Raw genomic sequence first — 24906 nt, forward strand, 5'->3', positions numbered from 1 at the left:
CTAAAATACAATTACATGTTTTATTGGGTCCGTTATTTTACAAAACTAAAACCATCATGGATCGAGAACATATTACACTGACTTAGCCTTTCGAAAACAGGACACAATGGCATGATATTACCCAAAATAGCAGTAAAAAATTTCACTATTTCACACACATACAACAAACAAGTTTGATGTAACCTGTTGGCGGTCCATACGTCCTGCTCCGAACACTGTCGTAACAACACACACGTCCCGGCTCAGGGGAGCCGCAGTAAGAACAACTGACACTGACTCGGTAAAAAAGCTTCAACACAGTAAATGTCCTAGGACTTTGTCCCACCGCTCTTCCTTCCAAGTGGCTAGTACGGATGGGGCGGCCCACCTGAAAGCAAAAAGCACCACACCAGTCACACACTTGCATCCCCTCAACACGTGACGTCCCGGGCACAATGGACACACGAGGGACGTCACTTCAGCAGTAGCGACACCGCGGCTCTTTGCTGTGTCACTGTTCGTCCCTGTTAGCGCTCTAGACAAATATATACCCAGAAAGGGCTTTGCAAACTCTGGTGGAGGAACGCACATTTCCGAAGGCCAACCCGATGCTTCACACTAGTGGTGCACCGATATGACTTTACCGATTACCGATTCGAATACCGATTATGAGAGCAATAATCGGCAGATACCGATTCAGTTACCGATTATAATGAACAAATTTTTTTAAGTGTAATAATGCACACAAAATTTTTATTCCCATGTGAATTTAGGTAACATTGAGAATACAGTTATAATAACAGTATAAAAATATATAAAATACACTATTAAGTCATTGCAAAGTGTAAATTAAATTAACTTCTATTTATATTTGTTATTGTAAACAACTTGAACTACAGTCTAATAATTGTAATTTACAATGGGTAGGTTTTTGTTGCAGAAAACTAGCATTATCATCGACTATGACATAAGGTTGCATCGAGAAATTACCGTTTAACAATGTAAACATGTTGCTTTATTTTGTTCACTTGAGTTTATAGAAAAATGTTTCCACACTTCACTTTTTTTCTCCCTACTCGCCATCTCACTATAATTATATAAAAATGACCTAAAACCAATTCTAGCACATGTGATTTTATTTATGTTGACTGAATATATAAAATTATAAATACTTTTTCACTTTTCACGTCACATACAAATAACACAACGGATAATGTTACCAAAGACGCCCATAACGAGTTTGTAAAACGCAGTGATAAACTCTAGAAGGTATCGGGACCACGATTTTGAACCGCTAGTACGACTCGAAAAGATCAATTGTCATAGAATCCACTGCAACTGCTTGTGGTATTTTGATTACGTGCCATCTATTTTACGTCTCTGGCTATAGGTAGTGTACAAGGCCACTAAACAAAAGACAGAACAAAAGACGAAACGTAAATAAACGTGTAGGAAAAATGTATTTTTTATTGTTCGAGGCAATGAGATTTATTAAACTTAACGAAATATCTGTAATCATGATATGACGGAGTTAGATGAATTTTGTAATATATACAAATATTTTCGTATTTCGTCCTAAAATGTGTAACAAAATATTACACGGTAAAAACCTACTTAATTACGCCAGGACGTAGATAATCGGCAAAGTAATCGTTATGATAATCACCGATTACGATTAATCGGCAAGTACCCATAATCGCCGATTACGATTCATTGGTATCCGCATCGGTGCACCACTACTTCACACCAACGTAACTTCACTGAGGAGACAATGACGTAAAGACACCGAGATGAGAACCTGGAGAACGGAACAGTAGAATAATCCAATTGCTAGTTGTACTAAATGACTTTAGCTACATGTTATCATAAACTTATGTAACGCTGAAAACTACCGTTTTTTTTTTATTTCAGTAGATTCTTGACCATTTCACATTACAAAACAAAATTCTTTGACTTGTGAGATTTTCTCATTTACCACTCTTTAGGAATATGCAATGTAACGTTACTAAGAGTTTCTGGTTGTATTTTTTTTCGCGTGCTTGCCCTGCTATCTTGTGTTGCGGAAAATGTTATTAACAGTCCTGAAAACTGATTTTGTTTGTACTCAGTCGCCGATGTCACGTGATCATACTGTTCAAGATGCTAACATGTGTGTGTGTGTGTGTATTTATCCCAACAGTTGAACATCCTAAAACCACATAAACCCTGGTTTCAACACTAGTAGTTTTACACTACCTTACTTTTCTTCCATGTAAGCTTCAGTTGAAAGATATTTTTTACAGCTAAATTTCAACAAGCTAGTCGTAATATATTTCATGAAAGTTGCAAATATATTACAGCTGTCCATTCAGTCAACGAGCTCAATGACCGAGACACTGACTGGACTTACAGTAAACAAACAGCTAACTCGGTATGCCAAGTCAAACAAGGAAACCGTTTCACCAACGCAACAGCCCAATATCAAAGCATGCTCCATGTTACAGGAGAATATATACCTTGCATGCTGAAGTACACACAATACCTCTTTAATCAGTTCTTTAACAACTAATCACGTTTCCTACTGAATTGCATTGTATGAGCTTCACAATTACTATGTATTCCAGGATGGTGTTAACAATGTTTCATTAAGGTTTTATTACGTCCCTATAAAAAACAGGTACTTCTCGAAATTTTCAAACTTTAATATCATGCTCAAGTTGAGTACTTAAAACACATCTCGACTCACCCATAGAAGTTGCATTGTTTCTTCCAAGCAGTTACAGCAAGAACAAGAAGGTAATGAAATCAAGCCACTACAGTGTGTACATACTGGGTTCCATGCAACAGGTGTCGGTTAGCGAGCGAGGGAGGGAGGCGAGCGGAGCGGGACGAGAGAGAGGTTACCAAGCGACAGTGGCTGAAGGTCCTCCACCGGGGCCGGCTCCCAGGAGCACTACTGGAAGGGGTTCGTACCTGGTCCTCGCATGCCCGGCGGGCCCATCGGCGGAGCGCCACGACCCATGCCCATGGGCGGCATGCCTGCAACACCACACGATCCCTGCACTCAGCCCCTCTTTCCTTCGCACGGTCGTCATCAACATGGCAACATCCATACAATACGTCGTGTTCACGACTAGAATTGTAAACATTTCATAAAACTAGTCATTAGATAAATTCATAACTTTTACTGAAGCAATGTTACAACACGTAAGTTATGTCACATGTCGAGGAAGATTGACAAAACAAACATTAATTTATAATTTTAAAATATTGCCCATTTTCCACCCAAATCACTGATGGATGCATATTGGCTATTTACATACTTTTTTTGAACTCAAACAATTAGTTAATATAATGTAGACTGTAAAAAGATGGCTGCACTCACCCATCATGCCAGGCGGGGGTCCCATCATGCCGGGGGGCGGGCCCCCCATGGGCATGCCCCGGGGCCCGGCCTGGGGCCGCATCTGGGGCGGGGCGGACACCTGCGGGCTGCCGCGGCCTCCGGGGGTCATCACCTGCTGGGACGGACCGCCCACGCCTCGCACCGGCCCCTGCAGACCTGCAACCAGCGACGCACACCTGCAGTCGGCACCCGTCGTAACCCTCTTGCAGCGCCGGGGTCCAGCGAACTGGTTGCTGACGCAACACAAACTGCTTTGATAGCATTTTATGTGGAAAAAAAAAGGGGGGTTGTGTCTGTAAAGTCGGTTTACAAACGATAATTTTACGTGATAACGTCACAAGAAAACATTGATGAAAAATTGCATACGTACTTTCTAATTTTCAAATATTATTTACAGTTTTCTCAAATTTAATTTAAATAATTTGTTTAAATATAATCACGAACAATTAGTTAGAAAGCCCGCCTTAACCCGTTTGATATTATAGAAGATTTTCTCGCACGGTGGTTGGCTGGTTCTTGCACGCTCGTCTCAAACGGAACGTGACAATTTTTTGTGCGTGCAGCCGGCGTTCATCGATTTATAAGACGTTATTACGTGAAAAAATATCACTTCGAGGAAAATATACTCCAGACTGGAAAAAAATTTACTAATGCATATGCATTTTTCTGGTTGATAATATTTTTAATATCTATATTTCTGCCTAAGGTCTTTATTCACTGCATCAAATCACCAATGTCACTTGACACCTCCATCCCATATATATAAAACAGTTGTTAGTTAAAAAGTTAGCACTGTATAAACTCAAATAGTGGCTCAGGTTTTTATTCATGAAAACCGCTCATGAAAACATAGGTCGGCCTGATACAGCAGCAAAAAAAATCCATGTACACAAACATACCAAAGAGCAAAATCGGGTAAACATATTGACAGTGCATAAACAGCGGTTACTTAAACTTTGAGTTACAATGTCTCTTGATCAGCTTTATTTAAGATGTTGCAGAAAAAAACATTTCCAAATGTGCAAATTTTTTCTTTACCAACTTAAATTTTAAAAAAAATGTAAATAAAATATTTGGTAGCATGACAACTAACATACAAACAAAAAATTACTGTAACTGAATTAGGGTGTTTTTCATTTCTTTAAGTCTGGAAAAAAAATTAATGAACGTATGTTGGTGTGCTTGTTTATGATTGAAAATATTTTCTTTCTTAAATGTAACGTTAACTTCAATTGTATGGTAGACATGGCCAAATTGAAATTTATGTTTACAAGTTTTTTATCTACCTGTTATTTGTAATTGGGTCGAAAATGTGGCACAACTGCATCTCATATTCCAAAATGAAAAAAAAAAACACTTTTGATAAACATTACAACCTCAGAGTTATACACTTGACATATAAACAACTGTGCAGTAGCATCCTAATTTGGATTATGAGAGAGTAACGTGTAAGACGAAGGATGTAGAAAAACAAGCTCATGTATATAAACAAATTAGTGAAAGTGATTCTGATTTAAAAAAAAAAAAATCACTGGAAGGGACATTCAAAAGTAGAGATCAATCTGATATCGAAGTCAACCTCTAGTCTGGACAATGTAGTAAAACATCAAAAGTAAACATTTGAACTAAGTAAATATTTTACTCTTACAGGGTTCCAAATGAACTTTAACTTTTGAATATGAGCTCACTTTCCTTTACTATTCCTGATAAATAAAGGTAAAAGATCTGACTTATTGAACATGTAATGAAAGAGTAAAAATTTAAATTATACAACAGAAATCAGAAACAGAACCCACAAAAATTGTTCAAAACTCAACTGCACTTTTGTTTCAACAATTTCAAAGATAATGTCTTGAAGAGACACTTACTCCCTCACACAATGAAGTCTCATGTACAGAGGCAAGATTATACGGTGAATAGTGATAAGACACAACACCTAATAGCATGTCAGTACACAGCTAACACTGAAGTGCACATTAATACACCACAGTATCACTGAAAAATGGAGTTATAAAATGTAATTAAACAGCATTTAACAAAAAACATAAAACAAGCATTTTTTTTAAATGTTTTAAATTCAAGAAATGTCATTATTTACAGTCAAAAGTGGTTTCAGAGAGCGTGGATCAGAAAAAATAATTTGTTTCATTGTGCATCCCGTAGTGAATGACTTTTAAAATGCTCGCTGATTCATTTTTATTGTTCTATCTGTTATAGAGAGATTTATTACAAATTATTTTATTGTAAAATACAGCACACACCAAGCAGTCTTACTACAGTATTTCGTCGGCTTACTTCTAAACCCTCGTAACTCCATTTCAGTCAATTTTACAGGAGAACATATGAGCTTTTGGAGCACGGTTTCGACTGACAAAGATACGAGTTTTTATAATTTGTGAAAAGAAAAGAGACAGTAGAGTTGACTTACGAAAAAATGAAAAAATACACGAAACACATCCGGAATATAAGACTGGGAAAATCTGACTCACGAGGTTTTAGAAGTAAGCTGACATAAGTAAAGTAACACGGAAATGGAACCACGAGGGTGGCGCTACCTGCGGGCACGCCGGTGGCGCCCGAGGGCATGCCCCGGCCGGCGGCGCGGCCCACGCCCGGCCCGGGGGCGGCTCCCGGGATGGGCACGCGCGGCAGGCCCTCCTCGGGGGGCGGAGGCCCCTCCACCGTGATGGACACGATGTTCTCCCCACGGAGCAGCACGAAGCCCAGCACGCGCTTCTCGTCGCGCTCCGGCTGCTTCGAGTTCTTGGGCTTGATCTTGCGGAACTCCTCGCAGTCCCCCAGGATCAGGTTCATGTGCTTGTCGAACGCTGCAATGCAAGCACGGTGCGGGGGCCACGTTAGCCCGCCCCTCGTGAAGACTCTGCCAGGTACCACCCTGGAGGAGGCAAGTGATCCGACCACACGGCCCGAGCAGAAGAAACTTAGAGGACAGGAACCATTCTGTTTATTCCCTCATTTCGAAAAAATATCCCCCTGAGAAATATTTCCAACAACATTATTATTATATTCAATAAAGATAGACGTCTCAAGAATTTTCTTAATGTTTTTTCTAATATTCAAAACAGTAAAAGGACTTCCAGTGCCCCAAGCACTTTGAAAATAAGAGAGCTAGAAATTAAAAAACCTCACATCTTGACAATGAACGACTGTCTTCATGCCGATGAACCGGGAGATAGTCGTCCATCATCCAGAAGGTCACACAGAGGCTACCACACGTACTGCTTCTTACATGCATCGAAAAAGGTCACTTTTCGTCCATTTTTTTTAAAGGTTCTGCACATCACAGCTGTGACCGAACAGGACAGCAGTGGTATAACGGCTCAGACACGGACACGGACGTCTGCCTTTTGCAGACTGTGGCCGTGCTTGTCCGATGCTTGAGCACGGTGCTACACCTGCCAGCACCCCCTCCGGACGGACACTTGCTTGCACGACTGTGCGATGTTGGTAGTCTGTCATTTCAATTAGTGTTTGTACTACTTGTAGCTACAGTTAACTCCCTATTATCCGCGCATGCTACGAAAAAATACAGCAAATATGTAAATCTGTATTTTATTACAAGTAAGCAAATTTGAACTCTACTGACGAGTGTATTGTGTGGAGTATACAGTAAAATGCCACAGGCCTTCTCGGAACTCACGCAATAGGCTGGCATGCGTAATTATTCGGTAAAATATACAAATTTTAGCATCATAAAAAAATTTTTTTACTGTTAATTGTAATGTTTACTGTACATACATTTTTAGATTTTTAAGTTGAAATTAATGTTTCCTTTTTTTTTCCCATTTTCTGCTCTTTTCGGATTATCCGCGATTTCCCCTTTCCGCGGTGGCCCTGCAACTTAATTTCTTGTATAATCGGGAGTGTACTGTACTTTAGTTTTAATAAAGTGACAACAGTTATTATTCAACCATTTCCAAAGAGGAAAAGGAGATAAATAGTGGCGTATTAATTCATGCAGAAGCACTAGACTACCTTCAACAATGCACATTTTAACATTAAGAACATGTTTCAAAAATTAACATTGTCAGAAGACAAAAGACAGATGTTTCTGATACTTAGTTATTTGAGGAAACTATGGAAAACAAAACAACCTATTTGCCAGTTTCCTGATATAAAACATTTTCAGTTCCTCACTGACGTATAACACTGAATTAACTCTTACAAACTTGTCACAGTGAAGGCAGGTAATCTGTAACTCTTGAGGCTTTTCGTACAAACAAATTATAATAGAATTCCGATAATTGTGGTTTTGAACACTAAACATGTTTCTCTATTTACAAGGAAAACAGCATTCGCAAATTCCTACTGGATCCTGAAAAACTATGGTTTATAGGTTAAATTAGGTAGCTTGTGCACTGTTGCCATTGTTGTGCTTTAACAGCGCGGCAGAGACTCTTCTCAACTTAAGATATACCCGATAGTTGTCGCAGCCCTGCTGTTTTATTGATACTAGCTGCAACCTGATCCCGTGCTTCCCCAGGGATCCTTACGAGTAGAGCTTAGCCGAGAGTTTTAAAAATTTTGTATTTAGGGTAAATAGATGGACTGTAGCGTTGGGGGAAAAAACACTTTCGTAATTTTATTTTTGTTAATGGAAAAGATGCAACCCTATAAATTTCTATAAATTTACCCAATTACAAAACTCTATTATTACTACTACTACTACTATTACTAATGCGAAAGCGGTTTCCGGTCTGGACCACTTCCTAATAGAAGGGCAGAAAGAGAGGACTGTTTTTAGTCAGTAAAAATCTGACACTACCAACAATTCCACCTGATTTTTAAACCTCTCTCTCCCCCCCCCCCCCCCCCAAAAAAAATACTACTAGTAGTTGTAGTAGTAGTAGTACGCAAAAGCCACGAGACACAACATCACGCCAGTTAGCTGATCTAACTGGTGGTGGGGAGCTTCACTCCCCCGCCGAATTAGGTACACGTAACTTTTATAGCATTACACAACCTACCAGCGCACACACAGGCCCGTGTGCCAAACTTATCCTACAAGACACGCACCCCGCCCGTCGATTCAAATGATTCTTCACCAGTGTGGGGGTGCACCTGATTTACTATGCACTTAGCGGCTTGTAGAAACTTTGGTTTCTGGCCTCGCCCACGCTTACTGGCCCGGATGGCAATATGATGGATCGGCGGCGAAAGCCAATGAGACTACAATTGATGCAGCGAAGGTGGCCAGTACTACCAACCTTTGAATGTGCCGATGAACGTACGAGAGTCTTGCAGGATGATGCGCACCCGGTAGTTGATGTGCTGCAACATCTTGTTGTTCTTGCCGATAGTCTGCAAGCAAACATTCAATTACTACATCTGAGGTGTTTACAAAAAGAAACCTTTAGCAACTTTTTTTTCTTAATAAATATAATATTTGTAATTCAGATTATCTGAAAAAATTTTATCAATGTTTGTTTTACTTTAAAGTTACAGTCAAACCTCTCTGAAACGACCCCTCACGGTTCCCAGGAATTGGGTCGTAATAGATGTTTTCAGAAATTTCCAGTTGATTTAAACCCCCCCCCCCCCCTCAAACCGCTACTCGCTAAGGAACCAGCCGTACAATGGCAGGATGCTGTCACTCACAATGCTAGACGGCTTTGCTTTAAACCCACCTCAACCTTAATGACTAGTCCGTTGCCCTACAGGCCACCTCTAAAGAAAATATGTCAAAAGACAGTTTATTTTTACTGGTTAGTTTACATGTACGTTTTCTGCTTGCCGTAGTTAAATACACTAGAACCCCAATGTCACGAACCCCGGATTTAACGAATACATTCTCGAGAAAACCGTAAAAAAATTGGAGATTTTGACCAAAATGTGAAATTCAGAAAGAAAAAAAAACAAAATGAAAGAACATTAAAATCTGTTAATTTTAACACACAGCGTATTTTTGTGTAGGCTTTAATACTTCCAATAATGTTCATGTAAGAATAACAAAAAAATAATGGGTCATTTCCTTTAAAAATATGTCAGCTGTAGGTTCTGCAACGCGAGTGGGCGCACACGAAGCTCGCCCGGCTGGCTGGCGGCAGCGGCTTCATGACGCATAAGCTCACCCCTCCCTCCCCTCGTTAACATTCTTCAAGGCTAGCTCATCTCTCCGAGACACACAAACCATATAGTGTCCTCCCTTATAACACCCCAACCTCACTTCCTTTGAAAAATCTTTGGTGAGAAAATGCTCATTTCACCCTCCCTTCTCCCGTAAAATTGGGCTTTTATGAATGGGGTACTAAAGCGGTGAGGGAGGGGTCAAAATATGTCACTTTTCACACCAAGTTCGAGTTCAGTCATCTCTGGCAAGGAATTTATAAGCTTTCAAACTTAAATATAAATGTATTTTAATAGCAAGGGTCCTATGAAAAGGAATATACCGAATAAAATCAAGCTGCTGTCACCAAACAAAGCATAAAACGGCCCAATGCGTGGTCGCTTCGTTATTGCTTGCGCGAGAGGTGAGACGTGGAATGTTAGAAGATAAATGTGGGGGAGACAGACAGCAGCCAGTGTGTTTCCTGAGTGGGGAATAAGTGGCGTAGCCTTTTTTTTTATGCTGGGTGAAGCGACCTTTTTCTATCAACCCACGGGCTGTCAAAATAAACATCGCTGCGGCAGTTAACACAAGTCGAGGCGGGCGTGCATCCAGTCGGTCGCTGTGTAAACACGTTGCCACAAAAACCTTTATCTGCACCCTGCCGGCAAAGGGACGTGGAATGGGGGTTGTTAAGAGCTGACAGCGGTCAACAGGAAGTGGTATCTATTTTTAGATATGCGCTGCCTACGGCAGTACAGCACTCGGCAAGAGAAACACAGTAACACGCTACTCACCACAAGAAACTTATTTTCTTCAGATTTTCGGCAATTTTTTCACGGTTCCTCGAAATCGGGTTGTAATAGAGAGGTGGTCGCAATAAATGGGGTCGCAACAAAAAGGTTTTACTGTATATGTATGTAAAACTAAATATGTATGTGTATTTGAAACTGTGTACATGTAAAACTGTATGTATATGTATAACTGTAAATATTTAAATGACATGTTCCATAGCCTTATGGTTTCTACCAAAAGAAGGCTCAATAATGGAATACAAATAAATAAAATAAAAAATAAAAACTGGTTTGACTAAAACCTTAAATATACTTTTCAAACTTGACAGTTAAGGGACAATTATTCGGAAAGCCTAATTTTCACAAATATTTCAAATTACACAATCAAGCCTTTCAAAAAAAATATATAGCTGGTCATAATGAGTATTGAGTATATGGAGCAACTGGCAATTGTCCCTTTTAGCCAAAGCAGTGTAATAATGCTGCAAAAAGACCCCACTTATCAAAGTAGTTGGCATGTCACAGAGTTATAAACATTTTATATATTCAAACATTTTATACCTACATTACCTACCAATTTCAAAATAAATATTGAAAGTATGTGTTATAATTGAACTATTTTGTATACAAAAAAAAGGTCACATGGTAGTAGCTTGACTTCTATGGCATTACTAAAATTTAACCTGAAACATTTCAAAGCACATATAACACTAAGTATATATTTTTTTTATATGACAGAAATCAGTCTGTAAATATACTTCCTACAAACCAACCTTAACCCAGAGTTGATTCAACATTTTAGATTTAATAGTAAAAATTTCATTATTATTATTATTATTTCAATTTTTTCTTCATTTTTCATGACATTAAATATATGAAGGCTAAAAATTACATAGTTTGTTGTCTCTCTACAGTATTATGAACACTGCGCTATTTCTACATATGAGCCATTCCACCTCAATTCAGGCAGTTAGCAAGATAATGTGTCAGGTCACCATCTCAGATTTGCTTTAAAAAATTACAGCAGTTACAACCAGTGCAGACAAGAAGTATGCCAAAAGGATTTTGTCCCAAAAAATTTTTTCCCCATGTTATAGCCTTTTGAAGTTGGTTCAAAATCAAAAAAGGTGGAAAAAGGGGTGTTTTTTAAATGAGCGGCATTTCAAAACTATTTTACTGATTTTGTTGATTTTTTATTTTATTTTGTACCTATTAAGTATAGTGAACTACAGAGTGGAATAGTTCCAATGAGCCCAACGACAATATCTTTAAGGGGGGGGGGAAACTAAAAAATTTGGCAAAAAATTTAGATTTTTTTGGATTTTCAAAAAAAAATTTTTATGTGGAATAATCAATTTTCATAAAAAGTAATTCTGGTAATATGTAGACCTATTACAGTAGTTTTACAGGAAAAATTGTTTTTAATTCTATGATGCATGGAATTATTAAAATTTAACTTTAAAATTTTCAAAATTTGACAAAAGTGCCATTTTTGATTGAAAATTACTGAAAAACCCCATATTTTAAAAATCTGAAAATTTGTAACTTTGAAGTCCTCACCTTTATTAATAGCATGCACTTTGTTGGATAGTGTGTTTTTGCCTGTAAACATTTCTAGAATTTTTTGAAAATGTAATGTCATTACCTTTTGTATGTTGTGCATGCTCAATTAATAAATGTTTTGTTGGTATCTAAATAGTATGTGATAATTTGTAACTGGTTTTGTATGAGGGGAAACCTTGGGAAATATGAAGGGGGAGTCCCTATCTGAATATTCCCAGGCGCTTGCTGTAAGGGGAATCCCTGGTAGCTTGAGGGAAATCCCTGGTGACCATAGGGGGAATCAACTACAAGACTACAAGGGAATTCCCAAACTTTTGCTGTTACAGTTGTGTTGTTTGTGTTCATGGGTGATGTTCAGCTAGTGAACTAAATCATGTCTGATTTTCATAGTACGGAGAGAATTAAATGTGTGGACTACATTAAAAGGCACAAAAAAAGTGTGTATAAAAGTAAATGTGTGAGGATGTGTAAGGTGAATGATTTAGCAGATGATATTCAAAAGTTTGTGGGTGTATCTGTTTCAGTAAATAAAAATGATATTTTGTGTAGCAACTGTGTTACTTTTTATAAAAAGAAATTTCTGGAACTTGCTGAAGATGCAGAAGAAACATCCACATCAGAGAATTTTATTCCGGAGGATGAACTAGTAAGTGTTTTAAATAGCAGTCTCATTAAAACATTAAATGTAGAAGTATCACCATTGAAATCCCCTTCAGAGGTGAGATTGGATAGGAGAGAAGGTTATGCGAGGAAAAAGAAGATAAAATTAGTTGATGAGTTAAAAACTTCTGCTGTGAACAAATTACAAGACATATATCACGTGCATCTTTCAAGTGAGTCTGATGATGAAATGCCTGTGTGTGTCAATTGTAGTCTATGGTTTTCGAATATTGACTCAGCTCTTCATACTTGTAACTACAATGGAAAAGTACAGCTACTAACATTGGTACCACAAACATTTAGTAAAACTGTATTGAAGGAAAAATTACCTTCAGTGTCAAAGTACCTCATTGATAAATGTCGCACAGTTATAAAAAATAAGGGAATTTATGCTCAACCTGACCCCTATAGTGGACATCCTTTACCTACACAGGTACAAGATCTAGCATTATCATATTACCTAGAAGATAGTAAAGACTGTTCAAGGGAAAGTCCAAACAAAAAAGATGTTATTTGCATTAAGGATGGTAATGGCGAGAAAGTAAAAAAGGTTAAAAGATTCATGACAAGGTCCATCAAAGAGGCATACAAAGCATTCAAAAAAGATAATCCTCTTATAGAAATTAGTCTTTCAAAGTTTTATGCCTTACGACCAAGATGGGTGAAAATTCAGCCAGAACAGACTGTGTGTTCTTGTATTTACTGCAGTAACATGCAACTTATCTGTGTAGCTCTTCGAAATGTAACAAATAACCAAATTGATGAAGACTATCTTCTACTGAAGTGTTTGTGTGACGAAACAAGGAATGAAGATTGCTGGCTCGAGGAGTGTGGTGACTGTCCTGGCACAGAAACATTAACTGTTGAAAACTTTGGCTTGGATGAAGGGGAAGAAGTTACATTTGCGATTTGGGAACATGGTGACCTCATAAAAAAAACTGTATCTGTAAATAATTTTCTGGAACATGTAAGGCATTGGGTTAAAAAAGCTATTCCTCACAGTTACATTAGGAAAATACAAAGGGAAGGAATAGCTGAAGCAAGAAGTTCTGTCCAACAAAATAATGCTCTTGTTTTACATTTTGATTTTGCTGAGAACTGGTCAGTTGTATTGCCTGATGAAATCCAAACTTACCACTGGCAAACTGATCAGCTTTCACTGTTTACCTGTGTTGCATACTTTGGTGCGGAAATAAGAAGTTTTGTTATAGTATCTGATGATATAGCTCACGACTCTGCTCACGTTCTCTGTGCTTTAGAGGTTATAAAACTGGAAATTTCAAAATTTTGTCAGTTAGAACTTTTGAGTTCAATAGTGTACATTACAGATGGGGCAGCTGGACATTTCAAAAATAGGTTTCAGCTGTATGAACTATGTAAAAATACTCAAACTGTTGAAAAAAAAATGGATTTTTTCTGCTACAGGGCATGGCAAAGTGCATGTGATGCAATAGGTGGTTTGTGTAAACACTTTGCAACTAAGTTCAATCTTCGGGCAGAGTGTGTTAATGCCATTAGAGATTCTGCTTCATTTGTTGCTGAAGTAGGTAACCTTGTACCAAAGATAACTCTATTGGCTCTTGAAAGTAAAACAATTCAAACGTATAGGTCATCTAAGGAAAAAGAATGGGCTACTGTAAAACCAGTTGTTGGAATACAATCTAAACATTACTGGCTGATTAAAAATGAGACATACATGGGACGCACAATTAAAGATAAAATAGAAATAGTTGTACAATCTAACCAGATTAAAACACATTATTCAATAAATGATTTCCAAGTAGGCCAGTTCGTTGCTTGTGTATACGATCAGAATTGGTGGATGGGACAGATCACTGGTATATCTAAAGAGTTGAACGACATGACAGTGTCTTTTATGCATCCCCATGGTCCAGCTAAAGGGTTTCAGTGGCCACAGGAATCTGGAAAGAAGAAGGATGAATGTCCGGTGCCACTACAAAATGTTTTGTTAGCAGTAAGCAATCCTACTCCACTTGGACAATCAGCAAGACTCCACACTTTCGACAAAGCTGAGTTGATGAAGATCCAGCAGATCTACTGTCTTTAATCAGCCAAATAATATTTTAGGAAGTTTGTCAATATATGTTACATATAGTTGAGGAAGGGTAAGCAGTCTACATATAATTAATTATAGGTACATATTGTTGGTTTCAATTTTACTTTGAAATTTTGGTTTTCATGCAAGTTAAAGAGTATGCATATGTATTATATGTGTGTATATGTATTGTGCATATTATGTTAATGTGATAATGTATACACAGACTCTCCTTTTGTAATTCCCAAGGTTTCCCCAATTTACAAATTACATCTCACTTTTTGGAAACTAACAAAACATTTGTTAATTGAGTGTGCAGACCTTAGAAAATGTAAGAAAATTACATTTTCAAAAAATTCTAGAAATGTTTACAGGCAAAAACACACTATCCAACAAAGTGCATGCTATTACTAAAGGTGAGGACTACAAAGTTACAAATTTTCAGATTTTTAAAATATGGGATTTTTGAGTAATTTTCAATCAAAAATGGCACTTTTGTCAAATTTTGAAAATTTTAAAGTTAAATTTTAATAATTCCATGCATCATAGAATTAAAAACAATTTTTCCTGTAAAACTACTGTAATAGGTCCACATATTACCAGAATTACTTTTTATGAAAATTGATTATTCCACATAAAAATTTTTTTTTGAAAATTCAAAAAAATTCAAATTTTTTGCCAAATTCTTTAGTTTCCCCCCCTTAAAGATATTGTCGTTGGGCTCATTGGAACTATTCCACTCTGTAGTTCACTATAATAGGTACAAAATAAAAAAAAATCAACAAAATCAGTATAATAGTTTTGAAATGCCGCTCATTTAAAAAACACCCCTTTTTCCACCTTTTTTGATTTCGAACCAACTTCAAAAGGCTATAACATGGGGAAAAAATTTTTTGGGACAAAATCCTTTTGGCATACTTCTTGTCTGCACTGGTTGTAACTGCTGTAATTTTTTAAAGCAAATCCGAGATGGTGACCTGACACGCTCCTGCCTGAATTGAAATGGAATGGCTCATATGAGTGTTAACTATGAGTTGTGAAAAATTGTAATGCCAGGATTCAAACATATTTGTTATTCATTATTTCTTTTTTAATGACTATAAATTAAAACCAAGTATTAAAGAATAGTTGTACTAGCCTATTATAATTTTTTTTTAATATCCATGTGCGGAGTAATTCAGCGATATTCAAAAAAACAATATGTACGGATGATTCACGTGGGTCCGCCATCTTTTAGAGATATCAGAGACTTCCACAGATGGCAGCACTGTGTTTACAGATTTCCATTCCATTCACAATATTACTCCTACCAAATGCTGCATACGAGAGATAAGATGGTACACACAAAAAAATTACATGTTTGCATTGCCATATCGTATGGATATTGAAGAAGGCAGAGTTGGAATGTATTATGACCTGTAAGTTATTACTGTATAAGCGTGGGAATAGGGCTTTTGGACAGGGAAGATTAACATGCGTGTTTTGAACAAGAGATTGTTATTGAAGAAATTATATAAATAGTATGAAATATATTTTCAGTATTGTATTCTACAGTAGAATAGATATGTACCTAGTATACTTCTCGATACCAGAGAAGTTTGAATCATATTAAAAAGTAATAAACAATTATATGCATGTGTTATCACAAAATATACTAAACCAGGCGGGATTATAGTATAGGTACAATTTGATACCATGGGATATATATCTTTGGTAATGTGTTCAACACTACAACAGGTACGGCTATAGTATAGAATATGATACCCAAAAGTAAGTTTAATGAAGAAACAAATATTGAGCAAATCAAGCATGTGAATGCTTCCTATATAAAAACCACCATAATCCCGCGCTTGTCCCGTATGATTGTAAGGGTGGCAATGATGCCTCCACCGCTATGTTGGTGACATCAATACTTTTATGGTATTAAAATAAAGACTACTCTCAGTAAGTAATTAAATAAACAATAAGTACTTAGAAGGTAGTAAGAAATTAACTGTATATGTATGGTATTGAGTGAGAAGTCACAATAGAAAGGTTGTGTTTCAATATATTGAATTAATTTAATGTTACTGTGTAGAGCAGCAGTTCCTTTTTTTTTTCCAGGGAACCCTATGATCGACTTTTTTTTGAATGGAACCCCAACTCCTTAAAAGACAGTTATTTGACAATAATTGTGCCTGCTTTATATTAAATTCGTCCTGACTCACAGAACCCCCGTGACAAATAAATATGTGGTTGTGGCAATACAAGTGATGAGGGAAATGACTGTTATGTTTCATAATAATGAATTTATTTAATGGGGAAATGGCTATTTGGTAATTTTATAGTTTAGTGGCTTCTAAAAAAAAAGTTTCTTTCTGACAAAAGAGTAGTTACATTTCAATTATTTGCAAAAACATTTAATATAGGTGAATTAGTGTATTCACGCCAGTTTAACTACAAAAGCACGTAAATTTCCCAATTAACTGTTTTAGTTTTCGTCTGCGCAAAAACGCGAGCGCCGCCATGCTTGCTTACAGCTTGTTTCAATAATAACAAAAACCTTTCGCGTAGAGTTCGGTATCAAGAAACGTAAATATGCATGCTGCAGTTTTCCCATTAATATTGCTATCGTTTTTACGGAATAGAATTCCAAGAAATTCGCTAGTGGGAAGAGCAATGAACACGGTGCAAATTATGGGGGTAAAAAGTAAAAGCATTAAAAACTACCAATAACCTAATCGAAATATTGCAATACCCTTTTAGAGAATCATAATAAAACCGGTGGGAACAAAAAAAATTCATTGTCTTTTTTTTTTCATGGAAACACTCCTCTCGTTCAATAAACATTTATTATTTAAAATGGATTAAACTTATTTTAGGTTCAGTGTACTCAAAATTGACAACGAAAGTAATTTCATTTGCCACCAATTTTCATTGAAACCACCATAGTTTTTTACAACGATATACGTAAAACAAAAATTTAAAAATGTATTATAGAAAAAGCTTACCATTTTGAAAATAAATCAACGATGTCCTTTAATAAAAATTACCCTGCACCTTAGCTTTTACAAAAACTAACAACACCGGCAAATGCGGCAACAGAATACCTAGTACTCGACTCTCGACTACACACCTCACAATCCTGCTCAAAATTTTATAATTTACTTAAATATAAACAAATAGAAACAGCTATAAAGTAAAAGTAATATCATACACACTTTATAACATATTTGGACATTATAAATACATATAAAACATTAAATATATAAAAATAATGAATATAAAAATTAATCTTTTTGTTTCACCGTCAAACAAAAGTACATCAAGTAATCCAATAATCAGTTTATTAGAGTTAGATGCTATTTTGATTGTGAAAACGATAAGCTTTGTCTACGATACAACAAGGAGTATGTACTGTCCGGGCCAAACATTTTGGTGGCTACCATTATTTATTCGGATGCTGAAAGTGGAAACAGCCCGGATAACCATAGTTAGTACTTGTAACAGCTAGTTTGTATTCAGACTGTGGTGCCTACTGTCCCATTTAAGGACGTTAATTGGTGTCATCTGCTGAGCTGTCCCGTGTGTGAAGTTAGGTACGTTTATGCCGAGTGAGTCTTCTAGGAGAGTTCCTGGCTATGTGGCGAGACAGCAATTACGAAATGAAGAACAAAAGATACAGAACGATGTTTTGTTTTAATGCAGTAAATACACTTTACATGGTGCTACCACAGCACTCAGCCCATTGTGTTTCGGTGCCGGAGCACGGCAATGCATACTTATAGAACATAAGCATTATGGTTGGGAATCGGTACTCGAAATTAGCAGTTTTAAGATGTCGCGGAGTAGAGGTTCACGAGAAACTGTTGTCGACGTTAGGGCCGTTCCCGTGGTTCGGAGTCGCTGCCCAGCTGCTCTGGTAGAGAGGTTACGTGCCACGTGGCAAGGGAACTACCATAACTCGGGTGAAATAAAAGAGTTTATGATGTTAAGTTTTGTTTACTGCACACGTCACACACTGTACATGGGCTGTCACGGCCCCCATCGGTGACAGTCCATCAGGGCGAGGCCCGGCTCCACGCACTTTGAGCGCGACACGACACTACCAGTGACCTGACTGGCAGTGACACGACAGTGACGCGACTGACAGTGGCGTTAATGACGGTGACGTAACAGCCGACGCGAACGACGGTGATGTGACTGATGGTGACGTGACTGACGGTGATGCGATTGACGGTGACGAGACTGACGGTGATGTGACTGACAGTGACGCGAAAGATGATGACACGAATGACTGTGATGTAACTGCCGACGCGACTGACGGTGACATGACTGACAGTGACGCGAATAACGATGACACGAAAGACTGTGACATAACTGCCGACGCGAACGACGGTGACGTGACTGACAACGCGAATGATGGTGACGTGACAACGGTGACACGACTGACAGTCTCCGTTCGACTCTCACTCACAACTTCGCGACCGCACTCTCTCACCCCACTCAGGCGACTGATCCACCCATGATCCGCGACGTCTCAGCAGCCTCCCCCCTTGCTGCGCACACATGAAACCCCCTCTTCCCTTCGAGTGCGAGTGCGTGGAGCCCACATGGTCACAAGCGGGGAGACGCGACTTAGTCGCCCGGGAAACAAAAATACACGTACACAACAACACAAATAGATATTTACACACTCACATAATTACATAAACAAAACCTTTGTTACACTTTCGCGCACGGGCGCCGGTGCACACGCAAGCCTGAAGCAGCAACGGGCAATAATGGCCTCAGCGAGCCAGAGGAGCACTTGGGACGACATCACTGTATATAGTACTGATTAATTGACACACGAAGTACATGATGTAGTAGATGATGAAAACTTTTACATGGCAGATCACTTTAGGATGACATAAAACACAACACTTTTAAAATTACAGAATGTTATAAGAGTAAATAGACCGAGTCCCAAAGAAAAAAACGACTGCTACGTCTCATGGGAAATAGAGTTCAATTTGTTTACATATGAATTAACACCATGACGATGTTGCATAGGATACTAAGCGTATCAATAATTAAGAATGGGCGAAGGCTCCAACGTTCCCAACGTTCCCGTTTTTCATGTGGTGACGCAGCCTACAGCAAAAGTCCCACAAAAAAATTAATACAAATCACATTACATTAGGAAAGAGTATACCTACATGTTTCAATCGTCGATGGCCTAGTGCAAGCGAAAGTCAACAGTACACAAATGCAGTTTCCTGCCCGAGGATATGGTCGTACATGGCCCTTCGACTTCAAGAGTAGTGAAGCTACATTTCGATAACGTGCAGTTGACGTCACCGACCGAAGGCCACCCTAAAGCCCGACCTGCAACCGCCAGTATTCAACCCCGCTAACGGATCGCGCCCCTATAGCCATGGCCCACCCGAGTCAGGCGAGCCACCAGCAACCAAGGTAGAACCCGCCCCCACCCCCCCAAATAAACAGACCGTCATTTCAACTAACCACATTATAAAAACAAACACAGATTATTAAACAGTATTACGTATTAATTTAAAGTTGGTTGACGAAAGTGCGATGTAGGAGTGCCCGGGCACTCACGTGTGTAATACGTCGATACGTGTGTGAGTGTTCCCCTGGCGGCCTTCTGCCTGAATTAGTCAATGAAACCATATGACATAATTATTCATCCCTCGTGTTACGTTATTACCCCCACCAGAGCAAACAGGCAAGAGACGAACAGTCGCTGGTGTGACGTAAAATTTAAATGAAATATTTTCTAAACATAATAACTTCAATTGGTAGAAGGGACGAATGATCTTGATTCAGCTTTAATAATTAATGTAAGAATTTAACGCCCTTAAATTCTCTTATTTAACATGTCACATAGAAACTAACGTAATGAGGTCAACCCTGGCGCGAGGGCCACCGAGCCTCGGCCGGACGCCATGACATGACGCCAGTACAGCGCGACTCGTGGACCGGGGCGGACGCACATCCCACGGAGAGACATCATCCTTTGTCCACACCGAGTTCACTTCTGGTAAATATAGTCACTTCTTAAAACATCCTTTTTTACTAATCTCTCCTTGCGTACCCGGTCCAATTTTCGGTCCAGGACCTAATCCGGCCGCATAAATCTAAAACCCCCCTGCACCACACCTGGTCCGCGAGGTAGGTTCAGCATCCCGCACGGGCCGTCTCCCCAGGAACAGAACTTTAGTTAAAATCAGTCGCTCCGGTACTGACACCACCCGTAAGGGAACTTTGAACGAATTTAGCTGCGGTCCGCGCTCCACTACCGTGGACGCGAACACCGCCTCGATACGTAGACTTACGGGATTGGCCGCCTCCAATCACCCTCACCCTTAGTGTGAGTAACCAGGCTCAGAAACGCCTAATCCACGCTCATAAGTAATAGTTAGTGACTTTGTACGGCGCCTTGAGAATTTTTCTTTTGTAAACCTGTGCAACGCACCTCCACGTAACATTCATAAACTTGTGCAACGCACCTCCACGTAACATTCATAAACTTGTGCAACGCACCTCCACGTAACATTCATAAACTTGTGCAACGCACCCTCGTGTAACATTTCTTTTGTAAACTTGTGCCACGTTTTATTAAGTAACTTTCAGACTTATTTGTGTGTAATTGTGTAGCTTTTTGTATTTTGTGACGTCACCTGTTGTACGACGTGGCGTGTAACCAACGGCGTTACTCCCAGACCACTGTCGCCTGAATAAATGACGCACGTCATTTATTGCCTCATTTCAGCGTATGATTACTTAACCCTACGATTCCCAACCACTGCCGAGTAGGGAATTCCTTAAACCCACGCAACATCGCCGACGGTCCTAGTGGGCCACGCAGGGCAATCGACCCCACGACCCACCTACCGACTAGCACCAGAGCTAGTCTGGCGCCCATCCGGACACATTACATTCACAGCAGCCACTCCCGCTAGGAACCGCACCGGGACTCGAACCCGAGACACCGTACGACGGCATTTGGCGCCCGCTGCGTGGGGCGAAGATAGAAAAATCAAGATTTTCTCCACACAAAATTACAAGAACTCTCACGAAAACACGAAAAATTTGAGCCATTATTAAGTCATAATTTTTTTTTCCGGCCACGCCAAGGCACAGCACGGACATGGGACGGCCATTTTGCACAGGCAAAAGTAATTAGGGTCAGACAGGCCGGCGCGACGAAGCAAGCGGACAAAGGGGCTGCAACCCCCCCCCCACACCACTCGGCACTCCAGCGCCATCCGCGACGCAGAAGCCTACGTCACAGCCCGACCCCCCTCTCCACAGCGGCCATCATCGGCCTCCGCTTTGTGCGAGTGTCCGGGCGCCCTATTCCCGTTGCCTCGCACGCTCATCCATACCCCCTCCCCAACGCGGACAGTTTTCGACCTCCGCTTTGTGCGGCTGTCCGGGCGCTCTCGGCCGTCGCTGCGCACAACGATCTGCGCATCATCCCCGCCGCGGCCATTCTCGGCCTCCATTTTGTACGGCTGTCCGGGCACCTGCCCAGCCGCCGAGCGCGACCCCGCGCGCAGACCTGCCCCGCGCACACAGAGCCACGAGCGAGAAGCACAGACCAACACTGCTAAACACGCACCATAACTGGAGCAACATTCAAATCCGGAACTCCGACGTGGTGTGCGCCCAGTGCTTACTGCCTAGGGGAACGGATCTACTGATGGGGTCGAGACCATGGTACATGACCTGTCAATGCACCCCCCACAGTAACGACCCACACGACCACTCATGGGTACAGCCGTGGAACGGACAGTTCCCGGGGAAGAACCACGCACAAACCGTAAAGACGGAAAAAGAAACTAACACTACCGTGGTGAGCACTCGTCCGACCACCTCCACGACATGCACACACGCCACGCAAGGGGAACGCCATGCGCAACAGCAAACACCACTCGCCGACCCAAACCTCGTCACGTACAACCGCACCCAAGGTTATCAGGGCAAGTTCACACTACCTGAATTCGGTGGCCTCACACATGAGGACCCACGAAGTTTCGTTGAAAACTGTGAAGTGCGATTGACCTGGGCAGGTATACCCGTAGACGAGTGGTCGGGACAGGCCAGCAGACAGTTGCGAGGCACAGCACACGAATGGTGGGACATATGGGGACGGTTCGGCATGCCGTGGACGGAGTTCGCCGGCGCACTAATCCGCCACTTCGACACTGAACAGGCATTGGTCAACTGCACCTCGCAGTTCTATGGCGAGCGACAGAAAGACGGCGAAACGGCCGAACAATTCGTAGCACGAAAACTACGTCTCTTCGCGCGCGTCAACCCGCACGCTCGACCCACGACAGTGCTACCCACCGTTACGGCATTACTCCACACCGGCCTCCAGCCATTCATGCATCGTTGTCGCCCAGAGTCAGTAGAGGAATACGTGCAACAGGCAGCGGCCATCGAGCAGAACCTGCGCGATCTCTGGCAACGGGGCACAACGGGCACGAGTCGGGGATGCCTCAGTCAGACATTACAACAGGGGGGAGCTGATACCCAGCCACCGACCCGGCGACGAGCTATCGAGAACGCACCCCAAACCAACGCAACACCTACCAGGTCGGCATCACAGGACGTCCCAGAACTACCACTGTGTCAACGAGGTTGCCCAGATGGTACACGCCACTGGCACAAGGACTGCCCATTACCACCTCCTCGAGCGAGTAAACCGCCAAGAAACGCCAGCCCGGGGGCGGACCATTAGAACCACCGCCCCCGGTTACCACGGGAGGGGAAAGACCCCCCCAACTGTACCAGCTGACCCGCCCGCGGGACAGCCTCCTGCGCATCCCCGTGGAGGTCGACGGGCGAGCCGCGGCTGCTCTAGTCGACACGGGGGCGAGTCACGTATTCGTAGCCCCCCACCTGGTACCGCCCGGGAAACTTCAACCGCAACAGACAGAATTACAACTAGCCACAAACACCCGGCCAGGCCTGACCGTAGGGCGAGCAACACTACAAGTTCGCATAAGGGGCTATATCACCACCGTGACTGCCCTCGTAGTCGAGGACCTCCGCGAGGAGATAGTCCTGGGGCAGCCCTGGCTAGCGGAGCAGGATGCCGTGATCGAGACCAAGGCCACTCGGGTATACATCGGCACACAAGAGCGGCTGGTAGTCTATGCCGTCGGGTCACTACCCGCAAGGGCTAATGAAGCCGTAACACTCCACCAGATACGTCACGACGTCCCACTCGAGTACCGCGCCGCCGTAGACCGGGTACGAGCAGAGCGACAGGAAATATTCACGGTGTCTGACGAACTACAGTCACCGAGCACCACATACTGACCACCCACAACAAACCGGTGTACGAGCCCCCCAGAGGATACGGTTTCCGGGAGCAATGTGCCATCAGAAAACAGGTCGCAGAGATGCTCCGGGATGGTGTTATTGAACTGTCGAATAGTCGCTACAACGCCTGCATTGTACTCGCGCCGAAGAAGGACGGGTCATTGCGTGGATTCCGGCCACTGAACACAATCATGGTTAGCGCCCCGCCACCCCAGATCAGCGTCGAGAACGCGGTAGCAGGACTAGGACGAGCAATGGTGTTCAATACCCTCGACCTTAAATCAGGGTACTGGCAGGTTCCCATACGGACTGAGGACCGCGAGAAGACCGCGTTCACCATCCCCGACGGTCGCAAATTCCAATTTCGAGCGATGCCATTCGGGCTGAAGTGCGCCCCCGCGACGTTTCAAAGGATGATGACGCGCGTACTAGAGGGCTATGTCGATCGCTTCGCACTGGCTTACCTCGACGACGTAATCGTATTCTCTAAGACCTGGGAGGAACACATCCGGCACCTTACATTAGTCCTAGAACGCCTCGCTACCCACCACTTGACCGTCGCGCACCACAAGTGCCACATCGGGACACAGGAGGTCGAGTTCCTGGGGCATGTCGTGAGCGCCGCGGTTAACCGGCCGCAAGCGGGCCACCTCACGAAGATCGCCGAAGCCGAGGTACCACAAAAGCGGAAACAGCTACAACGCTTCATCGGCCTGATCAACTGGCTCCGGTGCTACGTACCTAACTTCTCGAGGACAATAGCCCCCCTGACGGACCTCCTGTCACCCCAGTCACGGTACAGATGGAACGACCATGCCCAGCGCGCATTTGAAGAGGTTAAACTCGCCTTCACACAGTGTCACACGCTCACGCGGGTAAACCCAGAACGTCGCCTCTACCTACAGACGGACGCGAGTACCCTCGGAGTGGGCGCGGTATTATACCATGTAGGCCCAGACGGCGAGCGTGAGATAAAACTACTACGCTAGCGCAAAGCTCGGCTCGGCGGAGCGCCGATATCACAGTAACGAGCAGGAGTGCCTAGCCGTAGTCTGGGCCATGAAAAAGTACCGGCCACACC

The 24906-nt window shown here is 41.6% G+C and overlaps 1 protein-coding gene across 3 annotated transcripts; it reads right to left on the minus strand.

Moving 5' to 3' along the window:
* Positions 1-6: 6 nt before the first annotated feature.
* On the minus strand, positions 7-17622 carry LOC134531218 (small nuclear ribonucleoprotein-associated protein B). Of its 3 annotated transcripts, none has more exons than XM_063366887.1 (6): positions 17495-17622; positions 8593-8686; positions 5920-6192; positions 3344-3520; positions 2932-2997; positions 7-367 (listed from the first exon to the last, which is right to left on the minus strand). In XM_063366887.1, the coding sequence occupies exons 1-6, from the start codon at positions 17495-17497 to the stop codon at positions 345-347; spliced, it is 636 nt and encodes a 211-aa protein (XP_063222957.1). In that variant the 5' UTR covers positions 17498-17622; the 3' UTR covers positions 7-344. The 3 variants fall into 3 exon arrangements, with proteins under 3 accessions (XP_063222957.1, XP_063222965.1, XP_063222975.1); XM_063366895.1 differs by having other exon boundaries at positions 2863-2997; XM_063366905.1 differs by lacking the exons at positions 8593-8686; positions 17495-17622 and adding an exon at positions 8402-8555.
* Positions 17623-24906: the final 7284 nt, after the last annotated feature.

This window comes from Bacillus rossius, chromosome 1 (genome assembly GCF_032445375.1).
Source record: "Bacillus rossius redtenbacheri isolate Brsri chromosome 1, Brsri_v3, whole genome shotgun sequence".
Lineage (NCBI taxonomy): Eukaryota > Metazoa > Arthropoda > Insecta > Phasmatodea > Bacillidae > Bacillus > Bacillus rossius.